Consider the following 20,568-nt stretch of genomic DNA (forward strand, 5'->3'; position numbering starts at 1 on the left):
GTATTTCTTATGGGAGTTAAATTTGGGTTTTCTTTGCCAAGTTCGTTTGGCTCTTCTACCTGGCCGATTTTCATGATTGAGGTCTCGAATTGAAGGTATGCAAGTACAGATTTGCCATCACCCATCGGCATATAATTCCACTCGGCATATACGTAAACAAAATTTGCTCCCCATGTATTCTTATGGGAGTTAAATTTGGGTTTTCTTTGCCGAGTTCGTTTGGCTCTTCTACCCAAACGAATTTCATGATTGAGGTCTGGAATTGAAGGTATGCAAGCACAGATTTGCCAACAAGCATAGGCATGATTTGATTCATTTTTGAATTTACGATTACTTCAATTTAAGATGTACTTCACCAGCTATAATTATACAGGGTTAGTAAAAAGTGTGGAGACCCCCTGTTAATTTTTTATCGGCCCATACTAGAAAAACTAAACTCAGCACACCATTATGGCATATTATGAAGTACTTTTTGGGCATAACCGCCACTTGGTGTTCATCCCCAAAATGGGGGATTTTGGGGGAAACTCAAAAATTTCAAATACAAAGACCCATCGAATGACCCTTCATTTTAAAGGTCCTGGTAAAAGAAAACCAACAACGCAAATTAGAGGTCTCTACCTCATTTCAGTAAAAAATGGCAGCCAATTGAAATTCTCATAAGTTCCCAAACCCAAAATGGGGGATTTTGGGGGAAACTCAAACATTTTAAATGATAAGCCCCATCGAGTGACCCCTCATTTTGAAGGTCATAATAAAAGAAAACTAACAACGCAAACTATAGGTCTCTATCTTAAAATACAGCACAGTAAAATATGGCAGCCAATTGAATATAAAATTGCAAGTTATTTTTGATTTCTAAAGATTTCAATCGGCTTCCATTTTTTACTGGATTGAGATAGAAACCTCTAGTTTGCGTTAGTTTTTTTTTTACCAGGACCTTCAAAATGAGGGGTCACTCGATGGGGCTTATCATTTAAAACTTTTGAGTTTCCCCCAAAATCCCCCATTTTGGGTTTGGTAAGCAAAAGGCTATTAGGCTTAAAAAGTACTTTATAACATGCCAAAAAGGTGTGTAGAGTTTAGTTTTCCTAGTGTGAGCCGCTACAAAATTTACAGGGGGTCTCCAGACTTGGAAAGCTGTAAGTTAAATTTAACTTCTGAGAATTTCAATTGGCTGCCATTTTTTACTGGATTGAGATAAAGACCTCTAGTTTGCGTTGTTCGTTTTCTTTTATCAGGACCTTCAAAATGAGGGGTCACTCGATGGGTTTTTGTATTTGAAATTTTTGAGTTTCCCCCAAAATCCCCCATTTTGGGGATGTACACCAAGTGACGGTTATGCCCAAAAAGTACTTCATAACATGTCATAAAGGTGTGCCGAGTTTAGTTTTTCTAGTATGGGCCATTACAAAAATAACAGGGGGTCTCCACACTTTTTACTAACCCTGTATAAGAGTGAAAATTTAAAAACGTACGTTTTCAGGAAAAACACTTTGCAAATTTTTTTCCCCTTTTTTCAAAACTTTTATTATTTTTTTGATTTCATTAACATTTGAAGTTTCATAAAATGTCCATGGTAACGCAATATCTTTGGTAGTTTTTTTTTAAAAGAGCATCTTTAGTGGAAAAACACAAAATCCTGTCACGACCATAACAGACGTTTAAATGAATATTAAAAATAGTTAATATTATTTTTATAACTATGTTTTGCTATAAACTAATTTACTTTTATGACCATTATACATTAAAAAGGTCACTGAGCTTTTAGTATATTTGGTCTTTCTAGAAAAAAATAAAAAACCCAAAAAAAATTGAAAAAAAGCCAATAAAATCTTTTTAAGTTTGTATAACTCCGAAAAAACTTACCTGAGACCCGAAAAATCGTTATGTTTGCATAGAGGTGTGCTTCTTTTGTGTATAAGACATTGAAATATGACGATATTTTAATTTTTGAAATTTTTATGATAGAAATCATAAACGTGATGGTCAGGGACAAGCGGTACGGTCGTGAATTTTCTAAAAAAATCCAAATCTTTCTAAACAATCCTTTAATTATACTGTTAGTTATAATATAAATATGTGTTTCAATTGAACTAAACTGTTCAAATTACAATTATATTAAAGTTATTGTCACGACCAAACACACTATAATCCATAAGGCTGGATAGGTCGTGAAAAAACCCGCGATGGTCGTGAAACTTTGGTCGTGAAATTACGTGTTATTTGGCTCTGTTCTGGCGGTAGCTCTGCACCTCATGTTCGAGGATACAAAGTGGACTTCTAGGTTAATCTAGCAATTTAAATATCTTATAAACAAAAATTAACACCATGTCTACTTCATCGAATGACTATGTACGGTCATGGACACACCGAAATTACAAAAAACACAACCTTTCCTGTATTAATCTTGCAATTCCTCCTTTCAACTCGAAACGACCGGCACTACAATCCTGACGTACGAACTAGTCTCTAAAACCAACTGACTCCATCAACGCCAGGCTTGCCACTGTCGTGCTCCAAAGTTGAAAATTTTTCCCAAATGGTCGTGACGCCAAATCGAGGGACAGACTTATTATGTCATGGTAGTCAGTTTGCAATGACAATAAAATTATAATATGCTCCTTTTTTGTAAGTTTAATAACCATTGATGACATAAAAATATGGCTTTATATATTTCGGCATGAATAATTAGTCTAAAAACAGCGTGAAAGTTGGAAAATGTACCCTAGGGACACGTCATGGTCGTGAATTTCGAGACTTTAAAAATACGAAAAAAATACCTAGAACCTATTTAAAACCAAATAAATGTGTGTAACATGTTGCCCCCATCCCAAAAAATATTAAAACACATAATAATAAACTACAAATCCAGTAGCTACGAAGTAAAAGGCCAGGGACATGAAAACGTACGTTTTTAAATTTTCACTCATAATCCTATATATTTTGGTTTATGAACCTTTAGTGAAATGGCCTACCGGCTTTCTTTTGAGCTATTAGTTATTCAAATCGGACCAGTTTCAAGCAAACGCCAAGTGAACAACCAACATAAAAAAATTATTTTTTATAAGGGTTTTCTATGATTACAAATCAATAGCTCCAGTATTGTTCATGTTTTTTATATGTTTTGGACTCAAAATAATCAGTAAATTACTAAATTATAAGCTTTAATTTGAGCTATTGATCGTTTGGATCAGTTAAGCTCAAGATACTGTATTACTCAATCAAAAATCATCTATTTGATTATTTGTCGGATATTATATTTATTTTAACGCTGCGAAGCAGCATGGGTCTAGTGACTAGTCTAGTCTCTAGTGACCCATTAATTAACAAAATCGGTCCATTAAAAGTCTAGATTTAGTTGTACAAATTTTAACAAAAATATCACTAACTCAGTATTTTCTCACTATAAATTCGGAGGTTGCTTGAATTTTTTTCAAATAACTTTTTAACGGTGAGGATATTGACCAAAGTAGAAGGTGATATTCTGAAAGAGTATAACATTTCCTACTAATTGATGCCATGCACTTATTAGAAATACTCAAAAAGGCAGCAAAAAGTTGCATCCAAGTAAAACATTTGAAAACCCCCCAATGTACGAGGGTTGTTTTTTTTTCAACCTCCGATAGGCTATGAACAAAAGACAAGTTCATATAAAACATTAAATTTATTACCAAAAGTTCTGCCAACTTGTTGAACCAGCTCATTACTGTCGTTTCAGATGACTTGGTTCAACAGTTTGACAGGATGGCTAAATAAACCACAGATTCACCATTATTGCTTTGTTTACTGAATTTATAGAAATTTTAAAGTCTTTTTTTTATTTTTTATTAATTTTTTAATTTTTTTGACATTTTTTGTTTTTTGATTTTTTTTTTTTTATGTACTGGCGGCCACTTTTCTTGAAGAGGGTATTAAAAAGCTGGTGCACAGATATAGCAAATGTCTCAATCTCTTTGGTGATTATGTCAAAAAGTAACCATAAATGGACCAAACTTTTGGTAATAAATTTAATGTTTTATATGAGCTTGTCTTTTGTTCATAGCCTATCGGAGGTTGAAAAAAAAAACAACCCTTGTATTTCTTATGGAAAACATGTTTTTTTTATTGTTCACCATAAATAATAATGAAAACTAACTTTCATAATTATTTGCAAATCTACACAGTTTAAGCTTTCCAAATCTATACCTATAAAAGAGAAACTATGTATGTATGTACACATATATATGTATAAACCTTATGGACTCCAAAACCGCTCAACAGATTGTAATGAAACTTTCAGGCATTATTACGCATTATTCAAGGATGGTTTGTGTGAAGTTTGGTGCAGATCCGTCAAAAGGGCTCCGCCCCAGAGGGTTTTTTTATGTGGGCCAATATCAGACTTTTTGAACTACAATGTTTACAAATAAATATAACTAGCTGTTACCATTGACTATATATATAACACTATAGATTGAAGACTATGCGGGCGGACGCGTGAACAGGAAATTTCTACAATGTACTACATTGTGCACCGTGGACGCACATAGTACTGACCCCTCTAACTAGATCGCAGCACCGTTACCACGAAGTTCATGGAACCGTCGCCTGGTGTGCTGCAAGTGCTGCCAACTGGACTGGACTGAACTTAGCGGCTGTCTAGACTAGACTGGACTGTTGGACTAGACTCCGTGATATGGATTGAACGATTGCCCGTGCTGACGGCTTTGTACTCGGCGGCGGTGGCGGCGCAGCTGTGTGAATGCGATGTAGTAATTGCTCCTGATGTACAGTAGTCGCAGTTAGTCTGGGCGCGTGGCCGCGCTACGGTGGGGGGTGTAGAGGGGAGTGTTCATTGCTCATTTCCCAAAACATCTGCCCACACGGCTCCATGGAGTTTTTCAGCGAGGCTGAGGGGGTGAACGAGCCGTTATTCTCAGCACGGCTAGTACACAGGGGTCCGCCCGCCCAGACTAACTGCGACTACTGTAGTAGGCTACTGTTGCGCGCGCGATACCGGGTTTTGTTTACTCATTTACACGTACCGCCTGTATGCTTGGTACGGTACGAGTTTATTCCGGAGGATATAGCAAATCTTTGACAACTTATTTTTACTTTCTCCCCATATTAGTATATGGAGAAAGTATTGTTTACGTCAAAATTGTTGAATATGAGTTTTGGGTCGCCCTGGGCCCAAAAAACTGGTGTTTGATTTGATGTTTGTGTGTGTGTGTGTTGGTGTGTTTGACACTTTGGGTCAGATTTTGATTAAATTTGGTATTTAGGTACTAATCCATGGTTTCTCCAGGCATTTATTTATTATTATTTTTAGAAAATTTGATTTCTTAAGTTGATTTTCCAATAAAAACCCATAAAATAACGGGAAAATATGATTTTCTCGAAAATGATACCAACAATTTTGAAAAAAAAAAGTATGTTGTAGCCCTTTAAGTTCTGAACAAAATGGTACAACACCAATTTCTGTAAAAATTACAGTTAAAAATGTATTGTAAATTATGGTATTTTCTATAAAATAGCCCATAAAATAAGAGAAAATCTTAATTAAAAAAACCCCGTTCTGATTGAATTTAGTATGTGAATTTCCTTTTAATTCTTAACAACACAGTGCAACCCCCAATTCCAGCAAAAACTACACAGTTCAAAAGTTCTTGTAACTTGTGTTATTTTCCTATAAAACTACGAAAAAACCGAAAAATATGGATATTTTGGAAAAAACAATTCTGATTGAAATGGTGGTGGTCCTTATTATTCAAACCAAATAGTGCATTATGTATTCATTCAGTGTATTTGTTCTAAAAGTTGTCATTGTACGCTTAGTGAAAGATAGTAATTTCTTTACTCCAAACAGATAATTGAAGGATAAATTATATTAACCGAAAAATGATTACTTATTTGCTTATGTACAGAGAAAACTTGTTGAGACCAAACTATTGTTTAGATCTCCCAGACTGTAAAAAATACCCCCGCTGCATAGTCAATGCCCACAGGGACGTGACCGCGGGGATCTCTCGACTTTTGTAATAGCTATGGTAATAGCTTATTATAAAATTGGCTGATAACGGAACAAAAGGACATGTAACAGTTATATCACACTTATACCTAAAACTGGGGATCACCATAGGCCTATCAATATATAACCACATTTTCCAGCAGCAATGTCTCATAATCGCTTTATTACTGACACATCAACTGGTGCCTGCTTCCCTCTAGCAGACAGATGCTGTAAATCATAGTGTAGCCTAGGGGTTGTGGGGCATTGTGTTGCAGGCAACGCCCTTACCCAAACTGAACGAACACTCTGTCACCCTCCATGTTCGGTCATTTCACTTTCTCTTTTTTGTCTGAGCACATTTTGCTGTTTTTATTTGCTTTGGCTGTTTTGTGTAATTGTTATTTCAAGCTCGTTCACTAGTTTCAAATTGTTAGGTGGATGTATTCTACCGTAGTTAAATTTTAAGTTTTAAATTTTTAGCTTAAATTTTAATTTTTATGTGTGGTGAAATCCAATTAATTTATTTATTGATAAAATATCACACTTTCTTAATTTCAATCAAATATTTGATTACAAATTCTTACAACATAACATTTACAACATGATAGGTTTGATTACGCAAATTTGTATTTAAGTTTCTCACTGGCGTTTAAAATTATTGTATTAGATAGCAAACTGATACATATCTACACGACATTTTTTTACCAATCAAATTCACTAACCACTAAAATATCACGATAAATATTTGAATACGAGTCCCTGCTTAATATCTCAGATTCTTCAGTGAAGCAATTAAACAATGATCAGTCGTGCTTCGCTTCTAACAACACGAATCCGAGGCGAGCAGGGAGCTGATGTACAGTCACGTGGGCATGGGGAGCATGGCTTAGCTGTCGGCTGTCTGTACATTGCGTCATACCAGCAGACGCCACACCGTGGCAGCACATACTGGTCAGTGACATCAGCGCAATGATCGCCCCTTCCCGCCAGAGTGTGCTGATTGCTTGTTCACATCCAAATGCATGGCGTCTTCAATCTATAGTGTTATATAGTCAATGCTGTTACCCGGCAACTGTTTTGTAGGTTTGAATAATCACCACATGCTGTAATAGTCATGATTTGAAATAGTGCCACAATGTTTCCACAGAGTGCAGCACAGAAAACTATTTTACTTTTGAATAAGTCCAAATATATTAAACCCGAATCGCAGCACACCTGTGCACTCAACAACGTTTAAATTCTCCAATGTTAAATATGTAAACGTAAACATAAAAACCTTTATCAAAGTATTATAAACAATAAAAGGGATGGCAATGCCTTAATACTTTTATCTTTTGTTCTATACCCACACAATCTAACATAAATTATTAATTGAATAATAATCGTGCATGCTATCTCAGGTATTCAAATGCCTCTCTATTTGTCATTAACCCACCACATTACTGTCATTAAAAGAAGGAACTCCAATAATACTAATGCGAAACTTAAATCCACCGAAGCTGTACAATGTTACAGACTGGCAATTAAAAAAATGACACCAAAATTGATTGAAGCACAAATGATCAGTGGTAAGTATAAGGAGAAATGGTCTTAATACCAAGAATACTGATACTGATGATTTCATCCGAATTACCCTCTGAAATTAAGCAACTACACTACTTTCCATTGTGTCTTGCTTTCACAATCACCATTATAAGGCACTAGGGCAATCCCTGACTATCGTTGGTTTAAATTTAGAAAATGCATGCTATTCACACGGACAGCTGTATGTTGCCTGCTCACGTGGTCGTAGGTACACCTAAAAACTTATATATTTGTACACCTAATGAAAAACCAAAAAACATTGTTTATTCACCGGCAATTAAGTAAAATATTCTATTTTAATTTTTGGTATACACTTTTATTATTCATCGTAAAGAACAAATTACCATTTAAAATAATAGTCGTTAAGCGCAGCAACGCACGCCGGGTAACTGCTAGTTAATTAATAAATCGGTCCAGTAGAACTCTAGATTTAGTTGTACAAAGATTTTTTAAACTGAATTATTCATAAGTATGTCAATTACATAAACAATCATCCAATCTCTGGTATTTTGTTTTTACTCTTCAGAGAAGACAAAGTAGTTAATTTTGAGAGGTCATCATAATACATTTTTTTTAAGCATTACCATAGCACATGCTTAGTAGTTTTAGACTTTACTATAATAGTTGTACTCCCTAATGTTAATTTTATTTTTTATATGATAGCGGAGAACTATTAAAATATGTAGGAAGGTGCATATTTGAACCATAACAATAAGTGATTTCATATCATTTGAGGATTTTAGTTTATTCTCTGTCAAGTCATTGTTAAAACCGGGTTTAATTTTTACATACCCTTTTTGTTTATGTTGTTTGGTTCTTTGTAATGTCTCATTACCTGTATGATGGCACCTGTGGCAAGCAGTGCAGAGGTACAAGTACTGTCATGTGCCAGTGCATATCCTAGCCAGTTGACTGATCTCTGGTAGTCACCGTTACGCAAGTGTATCAATCCTAGTTCTACAGCCAAGTCACTGTTCCCTGGGAAAAATCTGTACAATCATCAGATGGAGCTTAATCTCATTTCACTATCTTTCGAGTAACCAAAAATACCTTGTGTAAATTATCTCTTTTCAGAAGAAATTCTAGGTTCCATTTGAGGGGAAAGGCAGTCCTAACAAAATAGGGTTCAAATTTTCATTTATTTCAAAGAAAAATTTAGAAAAACAATAAAATGCTTCATGTTGTTTAATTTGTAAACATATTATGGGAGGCAATAAAAATAATAATGGGATATGGTGGAGAGAGTATCACTCGGTAGGTGTCAATTATTGTTTGAATTAGATTTAAAGTTTTTGATATAATTCATGTCACATAATATGTGATTATATTATCAATTACAATGGTATTCCACACCACACATCCAAATATTTTAACACATTCAAATTATTCAAATGTATTAAAATAAATGAAAATACCCCCGGCGCAGCAAACCTGCCGTCTAAGCGAATTTCTATTTGCCTGAAATTAACTTATTTTTAATTCATCTATTTAAGTAACATTAGGTTTAACCTAGATTTGCTGCTACAAGGAAACTAATAAACATCGAAGTATATAACACAACTGGAATGCTAGGTAAGTGTTCACGAAAGCGCGCCGTTGTGGCAGCCTTCCCGCACCAACATGGGGGACCCAGCGGATTTTAGCCAATTCATCGAATAGTGCGCAAAGCTGCTAACTCGCTCCTAGCATTCAATAACAAAGATTAAGTACATTAATGCTTATATATTAGTAATCTGCATTAAATGCAGAATCTAATGGTATAAATAAATTTTACTTTTGATTTAAAATAGAATTTCCATAGTTAAAAAGAGTTAACAATTTTTACATTGTGACATGAAAAAGTTAGTATGCGAGGAAGTATTTTATTTTTGGGTCAGAAGAAAACTGTAAGCGACAAAGTTGTAGTTTAAGAGATGATTTTTAACATGTGATCGAGCAATTTACAATTAAGATTGTAGTTTGTTTGTAGTATAGTGATTAATAGCGCGACGAGGTTGATTTTATGTCGCACCAACCTCCTCAGTCCAGCAACTCTTTATGTTTGTGCTACTCGATCATTGTAAAGCTAAATAAATTTTAACCTTTTTTAATAGTTGATATAAGTTAAAGAATATAACTAACTATTCTATTGATGTGATCATATATTTCATTTATTTGCAAAAGGTAAATATCAATACCGGTACCGGGCTGCCGCCCATGAATGAAACTTTTAGGGACACTGTTTTACAAAACCGTTTGTTTCTCCAATGCTAGGGACATTATGAATTATTGTAACAAAAATAAGTTAGGTGTAAGGCAGAGATTGAAGAAATTGGTTTTGTTTCACAACATGTAATGCAACCTTTGTACTATTAAGCACGATTGTGGACAGTAAAACTATTGATACGTACTTGTCCAAGGCATTCTTTCTCTTGATTACTTATAAGAATAAACTTTTAAATTAATGAGAAACAAATTATATTAAAGAAAGGAATTCACACTTTTATTTTGATCACACAAACATAAACATGAACACAGCTTAATATAAAAAGTAAAACATATGATATTGAAACAATGTACATTTAAACAGTTCAGAGGCAAAGTTGTCAATGTTCCAATACTCCCTTCACAATTTTGAAACTAAATGTCACAAAGTCTAATGTTTACTTTAAGCTGTGTAAACCTTACTCAATTGAGAGGTTTAGTAAGGATGTCAGCAAGTTGATATGTTGTAGATACATGTTCAACATCAAAAAGTCCTTCCAAGAATTTTTCTCTGACGAAGTAATACTTAACTTCCCAGGACACGAGCTCCTTCTGGTTTGTCCACCAAAATCCAAGTTTTATTTTCATGAATAGATTTCATCGTCCATAGCAGCCTTCCAGTCACATGCATCATACAACACCATCGCTTCCTTGTAAGACCTTGGAAACATCTGTGTTTCTGATTGAACCAGCATCAGATCAAAATTTCCACTGCTCATCCAACTTGGTACATTTTTCACTCGTTTTCCTTGTCGCAACACGTCTTTTGTGGTTTCATTTTTAGACAATACCACACACTCGTCTTGCTCACCTCCCTCCAAAACAGTAGGAGTTGCCACTTCATCAGTTTCCACTTCCGTGGTTTCATTTTGAGAAAATACATCACACTGCTCACCTCCCTCCAAAACAATAGGAGGTGCCGCGTTGTCAGTTTCCACTTCTGTTGTTTTTGAAGTGATGTAAAAATGAACTTCATCGCTCGAAGATGGCTCATTATCAGGAACAGTACTTCCTTGGAATATCTCAGGTTCGAAGATAACATCATGGCTTATAACAGTTTGCCGTTTGCTTGGTACATACACTCTGTATCCATCTCTCAAACCATGATACCCAACAAAGATTCCGTCAATGCTTTTAGCATCTCACTTTTTCCGCTTTTGCTTCGGCTGATGTACAAAGCAGTTAGTTCCAAATACTCTGAGGTGTTGCAGACCTGGAACACTCTTACCCGACCACAATTGCAGTGGTGATTTGCCATCTACAGGACTTTAAGGAGGTAAACTGCAGTATTACAACCCATGTAGCACAGATGGTTGGGCCAACGTTGGCCAACTGTGGGACAGTTGGTCGATGGTTGGTTGGAGCTTCCACAACCAACCAACCGTTGTCCAACTGTATATCTCGTAGTTGGGCCAACCAATATTTACAACTGTGGACCAACATTGGTTCATTGTTAATGAAATACAATAATATGCATTGCTGGGTATCATACATCAAGCCAACCGTTGTCCAACCGTTTTTCACTCCGTTGGACCAACAAAAGATACTTTTGTTGGACCAACGATGGTCCATAGTTGAGTTTACACTACTTTCATTCTCTGGGTCTAGCTTTCACAACATTATAATAAAATATCTGGTTTTACAATACCTTTATTAGTTCCAAAAGTTTTTGGAACTGATAAAGGTATTGTAAAACCAGATATTTTATACAGGGTGATTGATATAAGTGTGCCAGCCGTTTTATTCGAAAACCATAAGAGATATAAAAAAAAGTTAAATGGTAAGTGCCTTGGATTTTTTATTAAAAAAATTATAGTCAAGTCAAAAAAATTATTTTAGCTGCCATTTTTCCAATATGGCCGCCAACTTTGATTTTTCTTATGGATCACCCTGTATTTCATGATGTATTCTGGTAGAAAATGTAATTTTAAGACGATTTTATCCTTGTAATTTTTTTCATGAACCTAACCGTTTCAAAGATAATAATGGTTTAAGTTGTGAAATTTTGAATGGTTTTGGAATAAAACAGCTGCATGCTTGCTAAGGCCTTTATCGAAACTCTTTCTCATGCAGAAATTTTAAAACTTTAACCAGTATTATCTTTGAAATGGTTAGGTTTATGAAAAAAATTACATGAATAAAATCGTCTTAAAATTACATTTTCTACCAGAATACATCATAAAATACAGGGTGTTCCATAAGAAAAATCAAAGTTGGCGGCCATATTGGAAAAATGGCGGCTAAAATAATTTTTTTGACTTCACTACAATTTTTTAAATAAAAAATCCAAGGCACTTACCATTTAACTTGTTTTGATATCTCTTACAGTTTTCGAATAAAACGGCTGGCACACTTATATCAATCACCCTGTATATTACAGTTCCGGGGCTACAACAATGAATTTTAATAATTATAATAATGCAAATATTTTTTAAATTAATATTCTTTAACTTATTTGCAACAATTTAAGGGGAAAGAGTAATTAATCATATAACAGTCAATTATAATAGCATTAATAATCTAACGGTAATTAATTAATCTATATTCAAATACCAGTATCCTCTCTAACTCCAAAAAAAAAAAAAATAATAACTACTTATGATGCCTTAACAGATTAACAGAATCATATTATACTGTGTAGTATCAAAAATGTTTGAAGTATTGCGACCATTGCAACTGTCGGCTACTCTTCCACCACTTGAAAACTCTCTATATCAACAATCACAGATAGCTCAGTGGTAAGGTAAGAGGCTGATAAGTCGAAGGACCCGGGTTCGAGACCCGTCTGGGCCAAAAAATTTTGTTCTAGCTTTTTTTCAAAATTTGTTTTTATGAACTATTTAATCAATTTACTCAACTAATAATTATGCTTTTCGTACTAAATCTTTATTATTTTGTGTGAAATAAAACGGTTGGTTGGATATCAGTTGTGTTATGGTTAGTTGGTCATCAGTATTTTTGGATGGTTGGGCCATTGTTGGACAATGGTTGGCTGGAAAACAGTTTTAAGAGGTGACATTTCTACCGTTGGCCAACTGTGTGGCTCCACAATTTACCAACGTTGGCCCAACCATCTGTGCTACATGGGAAGCCTCACCCCAAAGAAACTTCGGCAAGCCTTTCCTCTGAAGCATAGAACGAGCAGACTCCACAATCGTTTGATTATCCCTCTCAACAGAACCATTCTGTTCAGGGCAGTAGGGAGAAGTTGTACGTATCTTAATACCATACTCCTGAATGATTCTCGTAGTTTTCTTTGATAGGAATTCAGACCCGTTATCAAACAACATTTCTTTTATGATCTTTCCACCTTGCTTTGCTTCTGCAAGAAAGATGCGCATACAATCAGCTACTTCACTTTTATTCTTTATTAAAAATACTTGGCGATACTTACTGTAGTAGTCTTTAAACAATACAAAATAGCGGTTACCTCCAAGAGAAGTGACCTCCATAGGTCCGCAGACATCTGTACTGATCAGTTCACCAACCACCTCAGGACAAGTTGGACAAGAATGAAATGGACCACAATGAGATTTACCAAGAACACATCCATTACACAGACCTATGTCTCCAGTCACATTAATTCCATTCATCTTCAAAACTTGTTTAACATGGCGTTGATTCTGATGACCTAGCCGTTCGTGCCATAGCTGTAAAGAATCTTTCTTACATGCAAGTTGTACAGTGGGATGTATAGGACAAATAGCACGCATGTTAAGAAAATATAAATCCCCATGCAAACGTCCAGTCAATGTAACAATACCATTTAGGGTAAATTTACATCCAAGATAGTCAGCAGAAAACACATGGTTCTTCTTCGCTGCCTTGCTGACTGACAACAAATGAGCTCTAGAATTAGGTACATACAAAACGTTTTCTACAGTCGTTTGAATTAGCTCCTTACCAACTTTAGTTTCAACAACAATGATCCCAGATCCCTCGGCATAACACTTTTTATCAGAAGCATTATCACTGAAGCCAGACATAAGTTGTGGTTCTGAAAATTGTGAATACTCTGTAAAATAATCTTTACACCACGTTACATGATGAGTAGTACCACAATCCGCAATCCAAACGTCCCGATTTGCAAAAGTTAACTCATTCCCGCTCATAAAACTATGTTTTGCAGACACATCCTTCTTGTTATCAGATGTAGATACCGTAGACTTCTTTTTAAGTGGACAATCAGGAACCTTATGCCCTTTTTGTTTACACTTAAAACAAAATATCTTAGTAACCTGCTTTTGATTCTGATTACTCTGCCCTTGCTTTTCTGTTTTAACCCTTGTACCCGAGGGTTTTGAAACATATAAAGCAGTTTTAAGTAACTCCACGTTATCACGCTGCTCTATAGTGCGAAGCTTTTCAAATAGTGTTTTAATTGTTCTATCCTTAGATGGCATAGCTTCTCATACATTTCTGAATTCACGAAAGCTTGGCCCCAAAGTAGATAAAATTCTTGCAATTAAAACTCTATCACTAAGCTTTGATTCCTTTTGTTTCTCAAGTGCATCATTTAATTCGGCAAAATGTTTTTGAAGCTTTGCAACATGGGTAGCTATGTCCTCATTAGGGTCCCGATCCCACCTAAAAAACTCTTCTAGCAAACGATCTAGCCTTTGTTCACTAGACTGTTCATACACAGATATTAAACAATCCCAAACTTCTTTAGAAGTCGAGCAAGTCAAAACCAGTGTAGATGGTTCATCGCCTAGAGATGACATAAGGTATAACATAGCAGAAGCATCTTTTCTGTCCCAATCTGCAATAGCATTTTGCTCAGATCCAGAGATGTTAGTAATAGGTCTTACTTCAGATCCCATTATGAAACTCAACAAGCCTTGTTGTCTTAACAACAACTGGATAAGCATCTTCCATTTAGTCCAATTACTTGCACCCAAAAGTTTCTCTATACATATCTTTTCATTAGCATTTGCCATAATGTCTAACCAATTTTATACTTGTTCCGAGAAAAAAAAGTCAACAGTTACAATGGCAAAACAATGAAGAAATAGTTATTTGTGCAACTAGTGAGAAAAGTGAACAATTGACTCACTCGAGAGAAATCCTTACTCACGAGCCGTAGGCGAGTGAGGAATGGTTTCTCGAGTGAGGCAATTGTACTTTGAACTCGAGTTGCACATTATACTTTTCCTACAGTTACCTTAAAACAAATAAATTGGTCTTATGTTTCTTCAAACATAACCTATTTTTACACAGAAGTGAACTTTTAATATAACATTTAATGTGAAGTGACAAATACAACAGTACAACAGTTGACCAGCTGATTTACAGCCAGTGCTGCCAACGTACTTCGCGCGCACACGACGTTGCCTGCATGTTACGCGCTCACTATTTCGTGCCCTCACGTTGCAAATCTGGAGTGAGACAAAGTAATTAGAGTGAGACAATGTTAACATTGTCTCACTGATGAGCGAATTGGCCACTTTGCTTTCTCAAATCAGTGAGAGAACATGTACATTGTTAGGTAACTGTAGGAAAAATATTATATAGCTTCTTTAAAAGTAATTTTAAAAAAATACCTTGTTTGTAGAATAGCCCATAACCTATTGATACGTACTTGTCCAAGGCATTCTTTCTCTTGATTACTTATAAGAATAAACTTTTAAATTAATGAGAAACAAATTATATTAAAGAAAGGAATTCACACTTTTATTTTGATCACACAAACATAAACATGAACACAGCTTAATATAAAAAGTAAAACATATGATATTGAAACAATGTACATTTAAACAGTTCAGAGGCAAAATTGTCAATGTTCCAATAAAAACATATTCTTAAAAGTAATGTTTAGTATTATTAACTAAACCCTTTTCTCTTATGTGTGATGATATGAATTTTAAAACATATACAGAATAACAATGACACTCAAAACACGTTTTACTAATCGTGTGTTTACAACATTATACAAATACTCAAATTGTCAAAGGAACACGACTAACAATTCAATTTGTAAATTTATTATTCAATTTTTGTTATTGTAAATACTTCCTAGGTTTAGTATTTATGACCTTATCAATTATTTGATCTGAGCCTTAATATTTGAAATTTCTCATTAATTACCAAACAAAGCAGATAATACACTATCCCTTGTTACATTTAAACAAAGGGAGATTACCAGTCCCTGTCCCTGTATCTATAGTCTACATTTCATATTTTAATTTACGGTAACATTGTATGTAAATAGTTTACCTAGAAGGTGATAATTCAGTATTTAGTTATGTGTTACTTGTAATAAAAATGAATTGAATATAACTATTGGTTGTACTCAAAACGTTTCTGGGAGTACCGTAAACGTAAAGATCAGCGGAACCAGTGAGAACGGCGCGCGGCGTAATTTATAAATAACCTCTTTGCGTTACTAATTACTCCATTACACACGACTAGAAAATTTTATTTGAAATTGCTTGGTTATATGTATATGCTGAAGATCATCTCATTAGCTACAATTTTCTCGCTTGAAGTTTGCTTCAGACCAAAAAATATAAAAAAAAATCCTCGCTTAGTAACTTTTTCCTGTCAAGGTAAGATATTAGTTATCTAATATAGGTAAGTATTAAGATATCAGTGTCGTCTGCTGTGAATGATGGTTGAAGTCGAGAGCGAAGACAGTCCGTGTTTTAATTGTTCAGTAATAATTACCATGAAGATAATGGTTTGCTTTGTGATGGATTTTGCCGCAAATGGTACCATCCAACGTGTGTGGGAATAAACTGAGCCGTGACTATTTCCACCGGGCGAATGTCACGACTCATGATCAATGGTTCAAGTGTTTTTTTTTTATAGTAGGCTAGTTCAGTGTTTCGTTGTCACTCCACGGCCCCCCGAACTAGGCTGTGGGTTTTGTTCTTATTACTCTTTTTCCGCCAGCAACTCATAGGTTGTGTGGCGTTGCTCGACTCCGGGTCGGCTCATTTTGGTTATCCGATTTCATCTTAAAGTTTGTGGCATGGTTTTAATGTTAATTGCCCCTATTTGGTTCAAGAGGAGACAAACGTCGACCATGGAATAAATTTATCGCGCCACGCGCGCCTTTTGGGGCCTGTGAGGAGGACATGAAGCAGACCCGAGCTATTTTGGTGGAGAGGAAGTTTGTTTCGCCTTGCTGTCTCTGGGATTATGGCCTACCTCTCCGTTCTGCTCGTTTTCCCCTCCCGTGCTGCTCGCCTAGGAGATGGACCTTCTACTGGTAGCAGAGAAGCTTTTCCTACTTGGGGCCAATCTTTTGGACTTTGGGATGCCCCCTCTCTGCCCAGTTTCATCGCCCCTCCACCTAGTGACTGAGATGCCCTAGACAGTTACCGCCTAGTTACCGCAAGTTACTACTGTTGTTATTTAGTGTCATTTATTGTTGATTAATTTTTAGATGTTTATATCAAGATTTAAAGCCTATTCATTGTTATTCCTTTTAAATTTTAAATTCATTAGCCTATTTGTTGATATTTTAAATTTTATTAATTTTTTACATATTCTATTAAATTTCAATTTTGGGGCCCCTAAATTTTCTATAGTTACCATGAAATGAATTTATTAAAGGAGTCATTAGATATTTCATTGTTGTAATTTGTTAATTTAAAGGTTAAAACTGATTAAATTTACTTTGACTGAAATTAGCCTATTTTGAATTTTTTTTAAAATTAATGTTTGTAAGTGAGTAGGTCAGAGTGGTATCAAAATTTTTTAAAGTTTTATTGAGAGTATTTAATTCATGTATTATTGTTAATTATTGTTGTGTTTTTCTTTTAAATGGTTAATTACAGCTCGTTTCTCTCAAATGGCGTATTGTTCTTGAACCTCCATCCATGGTTCTCATTTTGTTAAGTAAAGTTTTGTGAGCCGCTCCTCGGGCCTGCGCATGGATCACGCTTCCATTTCGTTAGTCTGGGGGCAGGCTCGAGGGCATGGTTCAGGGTGGTTCAATGATGAATACAGGGTGTCTATAAAAGAACTCCGGGATTTTAAAAATTAATATCTTAATAACTGTAGAAGATAGCAAAATGTAGTTAATTTTTCTGAATCGAGTAGCTCATCAAGTTTTACTCATACCGATTGGGAATCTTTTCATCAACAGTTTGCAGCGCTACGGAGCGTTGACCTTGAAACAACGTAGTGTGGCTGTCAGTGCTGTCTGGATTGCCGCGCTATGGCGACGCCGCAACAAAATGCTCAGTGCATTATCTGGCTAATAGAAACTAAATCTGTTGTTACGGTACAAAGAAACTTTTGGCGTTTAGTTTACCTCCAACAAGATGGGGCACCGCCACATTTCAGTTTGCGTGTGCATGAGGCACTTGACGTTCGACTCGGCAACAGATGGATTGGAAGGGAAGGATCGATTCCATGGCCTCCAAGGAGCCCTGACATGACTCCGTTGGACTTTTTCTTCTGGGGGCACATCAAGAATCTTGTGTATGCTGAGAAAATTCATGATGTTGACCATCTCAGGCAACTAATAATCAATTGTGTGGCAACCGTCCCCCCAGACATGCTGGCCAGGACATGGGAAGAGGTGGAATACCGTTACGATGTGTGCCGTGTCACTAAAGGCGCTCATATTGAACTTTATTAAATTGTTAAAAAAACTTGAAAATGTAACCTTTACAATCATGTATTAAACATGTATATACGTTTTTTACTTCAGTGTAATATTTTGCCTCAAAACCCCGGAGTTCTTTTATAGACACCCTGTATTTGCAAATCAATAGTTTATCGGAGAAAGTGAAGTGGTACTGCACAACTTGTACTTCAAAAATTGACAAGATAGTTTCCAGAGAATGGGATGTCGAGGATATATTTCATCTCCACGATACTGTCCAGAAGCTGGTTAGTGTTGTAAAGGGTGTTGTGGATGATAATCTGTGTTTGAATGATCGCATTGACGAGATAAACTCTAAACATAATCAACTGTTGTTGGTTGTGTTGCTAGCCTAGTGGTTAGCGTCTCGGACTTCGGTGCGGGAGGGACGGGTTCAATCCCCGGCACATCCACTAAACTTTGATCTCTCGTAACTTCTCTTGTGAAATGCCACTGGCGTAGAAAAAAAAAAAAAAAAAAAAAAAAACTACATAACCTCGTTCAAAATCAAGCCCAGGATCTAGACATCTGTCGTCGTCGTCTGCCTGTACAGACGCGAAGCGGTAAAGACTCGATTGTACTCGAACGTGAGCGACTATCGACCACAGTGGTTGATCAACTATCGAACCAACATATCGATGTATCGAACTCTACAACCGTATCTGATTCTGATGTAAACAAACCTGAAATTGAAGCTGTCAGTAGTGTCAGTGTCAATAGTGTTATTCATGGCAGCAATAGCAATTATGATACCGAATTTCCACCTTTTCTTGGATCAGGTCCTTCTGAGGGACAGAAAAATAACGACCAACCTACATGGAATGAGTGGCATGGTAAGAGATTTAAAAATAAAACCCGGAAACAACCAATAATTGGGTCAAAGGTAGATGACATTACATGTAAGGTTAGGGCAGTAAGTAAACTGGAATGGATATTTGTGTCCAAAGTTAGTCCTAACTGTTCCAAAGATGACATTTGTGATTATTTGAAGACCTCTGGGGTTGTAAATGCTGAGTGTGTTGAGTTGAAATCTCGGTTCGGCAGGTATAAGTCCTTTAAAATCGGTGTCACTTCTGAACTAACATCTAAAGTGTTGTCACATACTTTTTGGCCTAAAGACATTCTTGTAAGGGAGTTCATTGAAAGGCAAAATACTCCTAGGACTGAGTTTTTCCCTTCTCGAACTTTTTTAGGGAAAAATCATTCATAGCTCAAAAGAGTACTGCCATTGACTATATAACACTACATATAGTCAATGGTACTGCTGCTAGGCCTATGATAAATCTTTGCACAATAAACATTCAGTGCATGCGAAATAAAACTAATGAAATCAAAATTTTAAGCCTTGAGAAGAACATTGATATTTTGTGTATTTGCGAGCATTGGCTCGTAAGTGATGAAATTCAGTTTTACAATACAGTTAGTAATTTAAAACTAGCAGCATACCGTTGCAGGCAGTCAGCTACTGGTGGGGTGGCTGTGTATCTCAGTAACAAACTTGCAGGTAATTATAAACCTTTGGACTTAAGTGGTTTCTCTGAGGATCTCCAGGTTGAATTTGCAGGTGTAGTGCTGCCTAATCTTTCAATGGCGGTAATAAGCATGTATCGCTCTCCTAGTGGTAATGTATATAGATTTTTTGAATTGCTTGAACTTTGTCTAAGTTACCTTACAACTTAGGCCTCTTTGTGGTGATTGGAACCGATCATAATATCAATTTGCTTAGCTCTGACAACCACGCGTCTGATTTTGTAAATTTGATGCGAACTTTTAATATATTCCCTTCAATCATCGAACCAACTAGGGGTCCTGCATCTTTGGACACTTTTCTAACCAACTTGGACAGATGGGACTATGTGGCTGCGGTAAGTGTGGACAGTATTGCAGATCACAAGCATGTTCTGCTGTCGGTCACTACTCCGAATGTGGATCAACATCACCAGGTGTCCTCAAAAGTGGTATCCTTCAGAGTCTACAGTGAGGAGGCAGAATTTAAACTTATAGAATACCTAGAACTGAATGCACATTTCTGGTTTGATGAAATCAAAGCATTGACGGCAAATGATGCTTTCATGTTTTTTCATGTCAACTTCAACATGGCCTTTGATCATTTTTTCCCAATAAAATGTAAAAAGGTGCATGTTGG

At 35.9% G+C, this 20,568-nt stretch overlaps 1 protein-coding gene across 4 annotated transcripts in view; it reads right to left on the reverse strand.

The window, feature by feature from the left end:
- Positions 1 to 20,568, reverse strand: part of LOC128993495 (Bardet-Biedl syndrome 4 protein homolog) — a 153,166-nt gene that overhangs the window by 45,688 nt on the left and 86,910 nt on the right. For all 4 annotated transcript variants that reach the window (XM_054418611.1, XM_054417779.1, XM_054419436.1 and 1 more), the window contains exon 7: positions 8,415 to 8,568. In XM_054418611.1, coding sequence (XP_054274586.1) covers positions 8,415 to 8,568 — 154 coding nt within the window. The remainder of the gene's footprint in view (positions 1 to 8,414; positions 8,569 to 20,568) is intronic.

The sequence above is a fragment of the Macrosteles quadrilineatus genome, unplaced genomic scaffold, assembly GCF_028750875.1.
Source record: "Macrosteles quadrilineatus isolate MER2022 unplaced genomic scaffold, UCM_ALF_1.0 Scaffold_1__1_contigs__length_201487025, whole genome shotgun sequence".
Lineage (NCBI taxonomy): Eukaryota > Metazoa > Arthropoda > Insecta > Hemiptera > Cicadellidae > Macrosteles > Macrosteles quadrilineatus.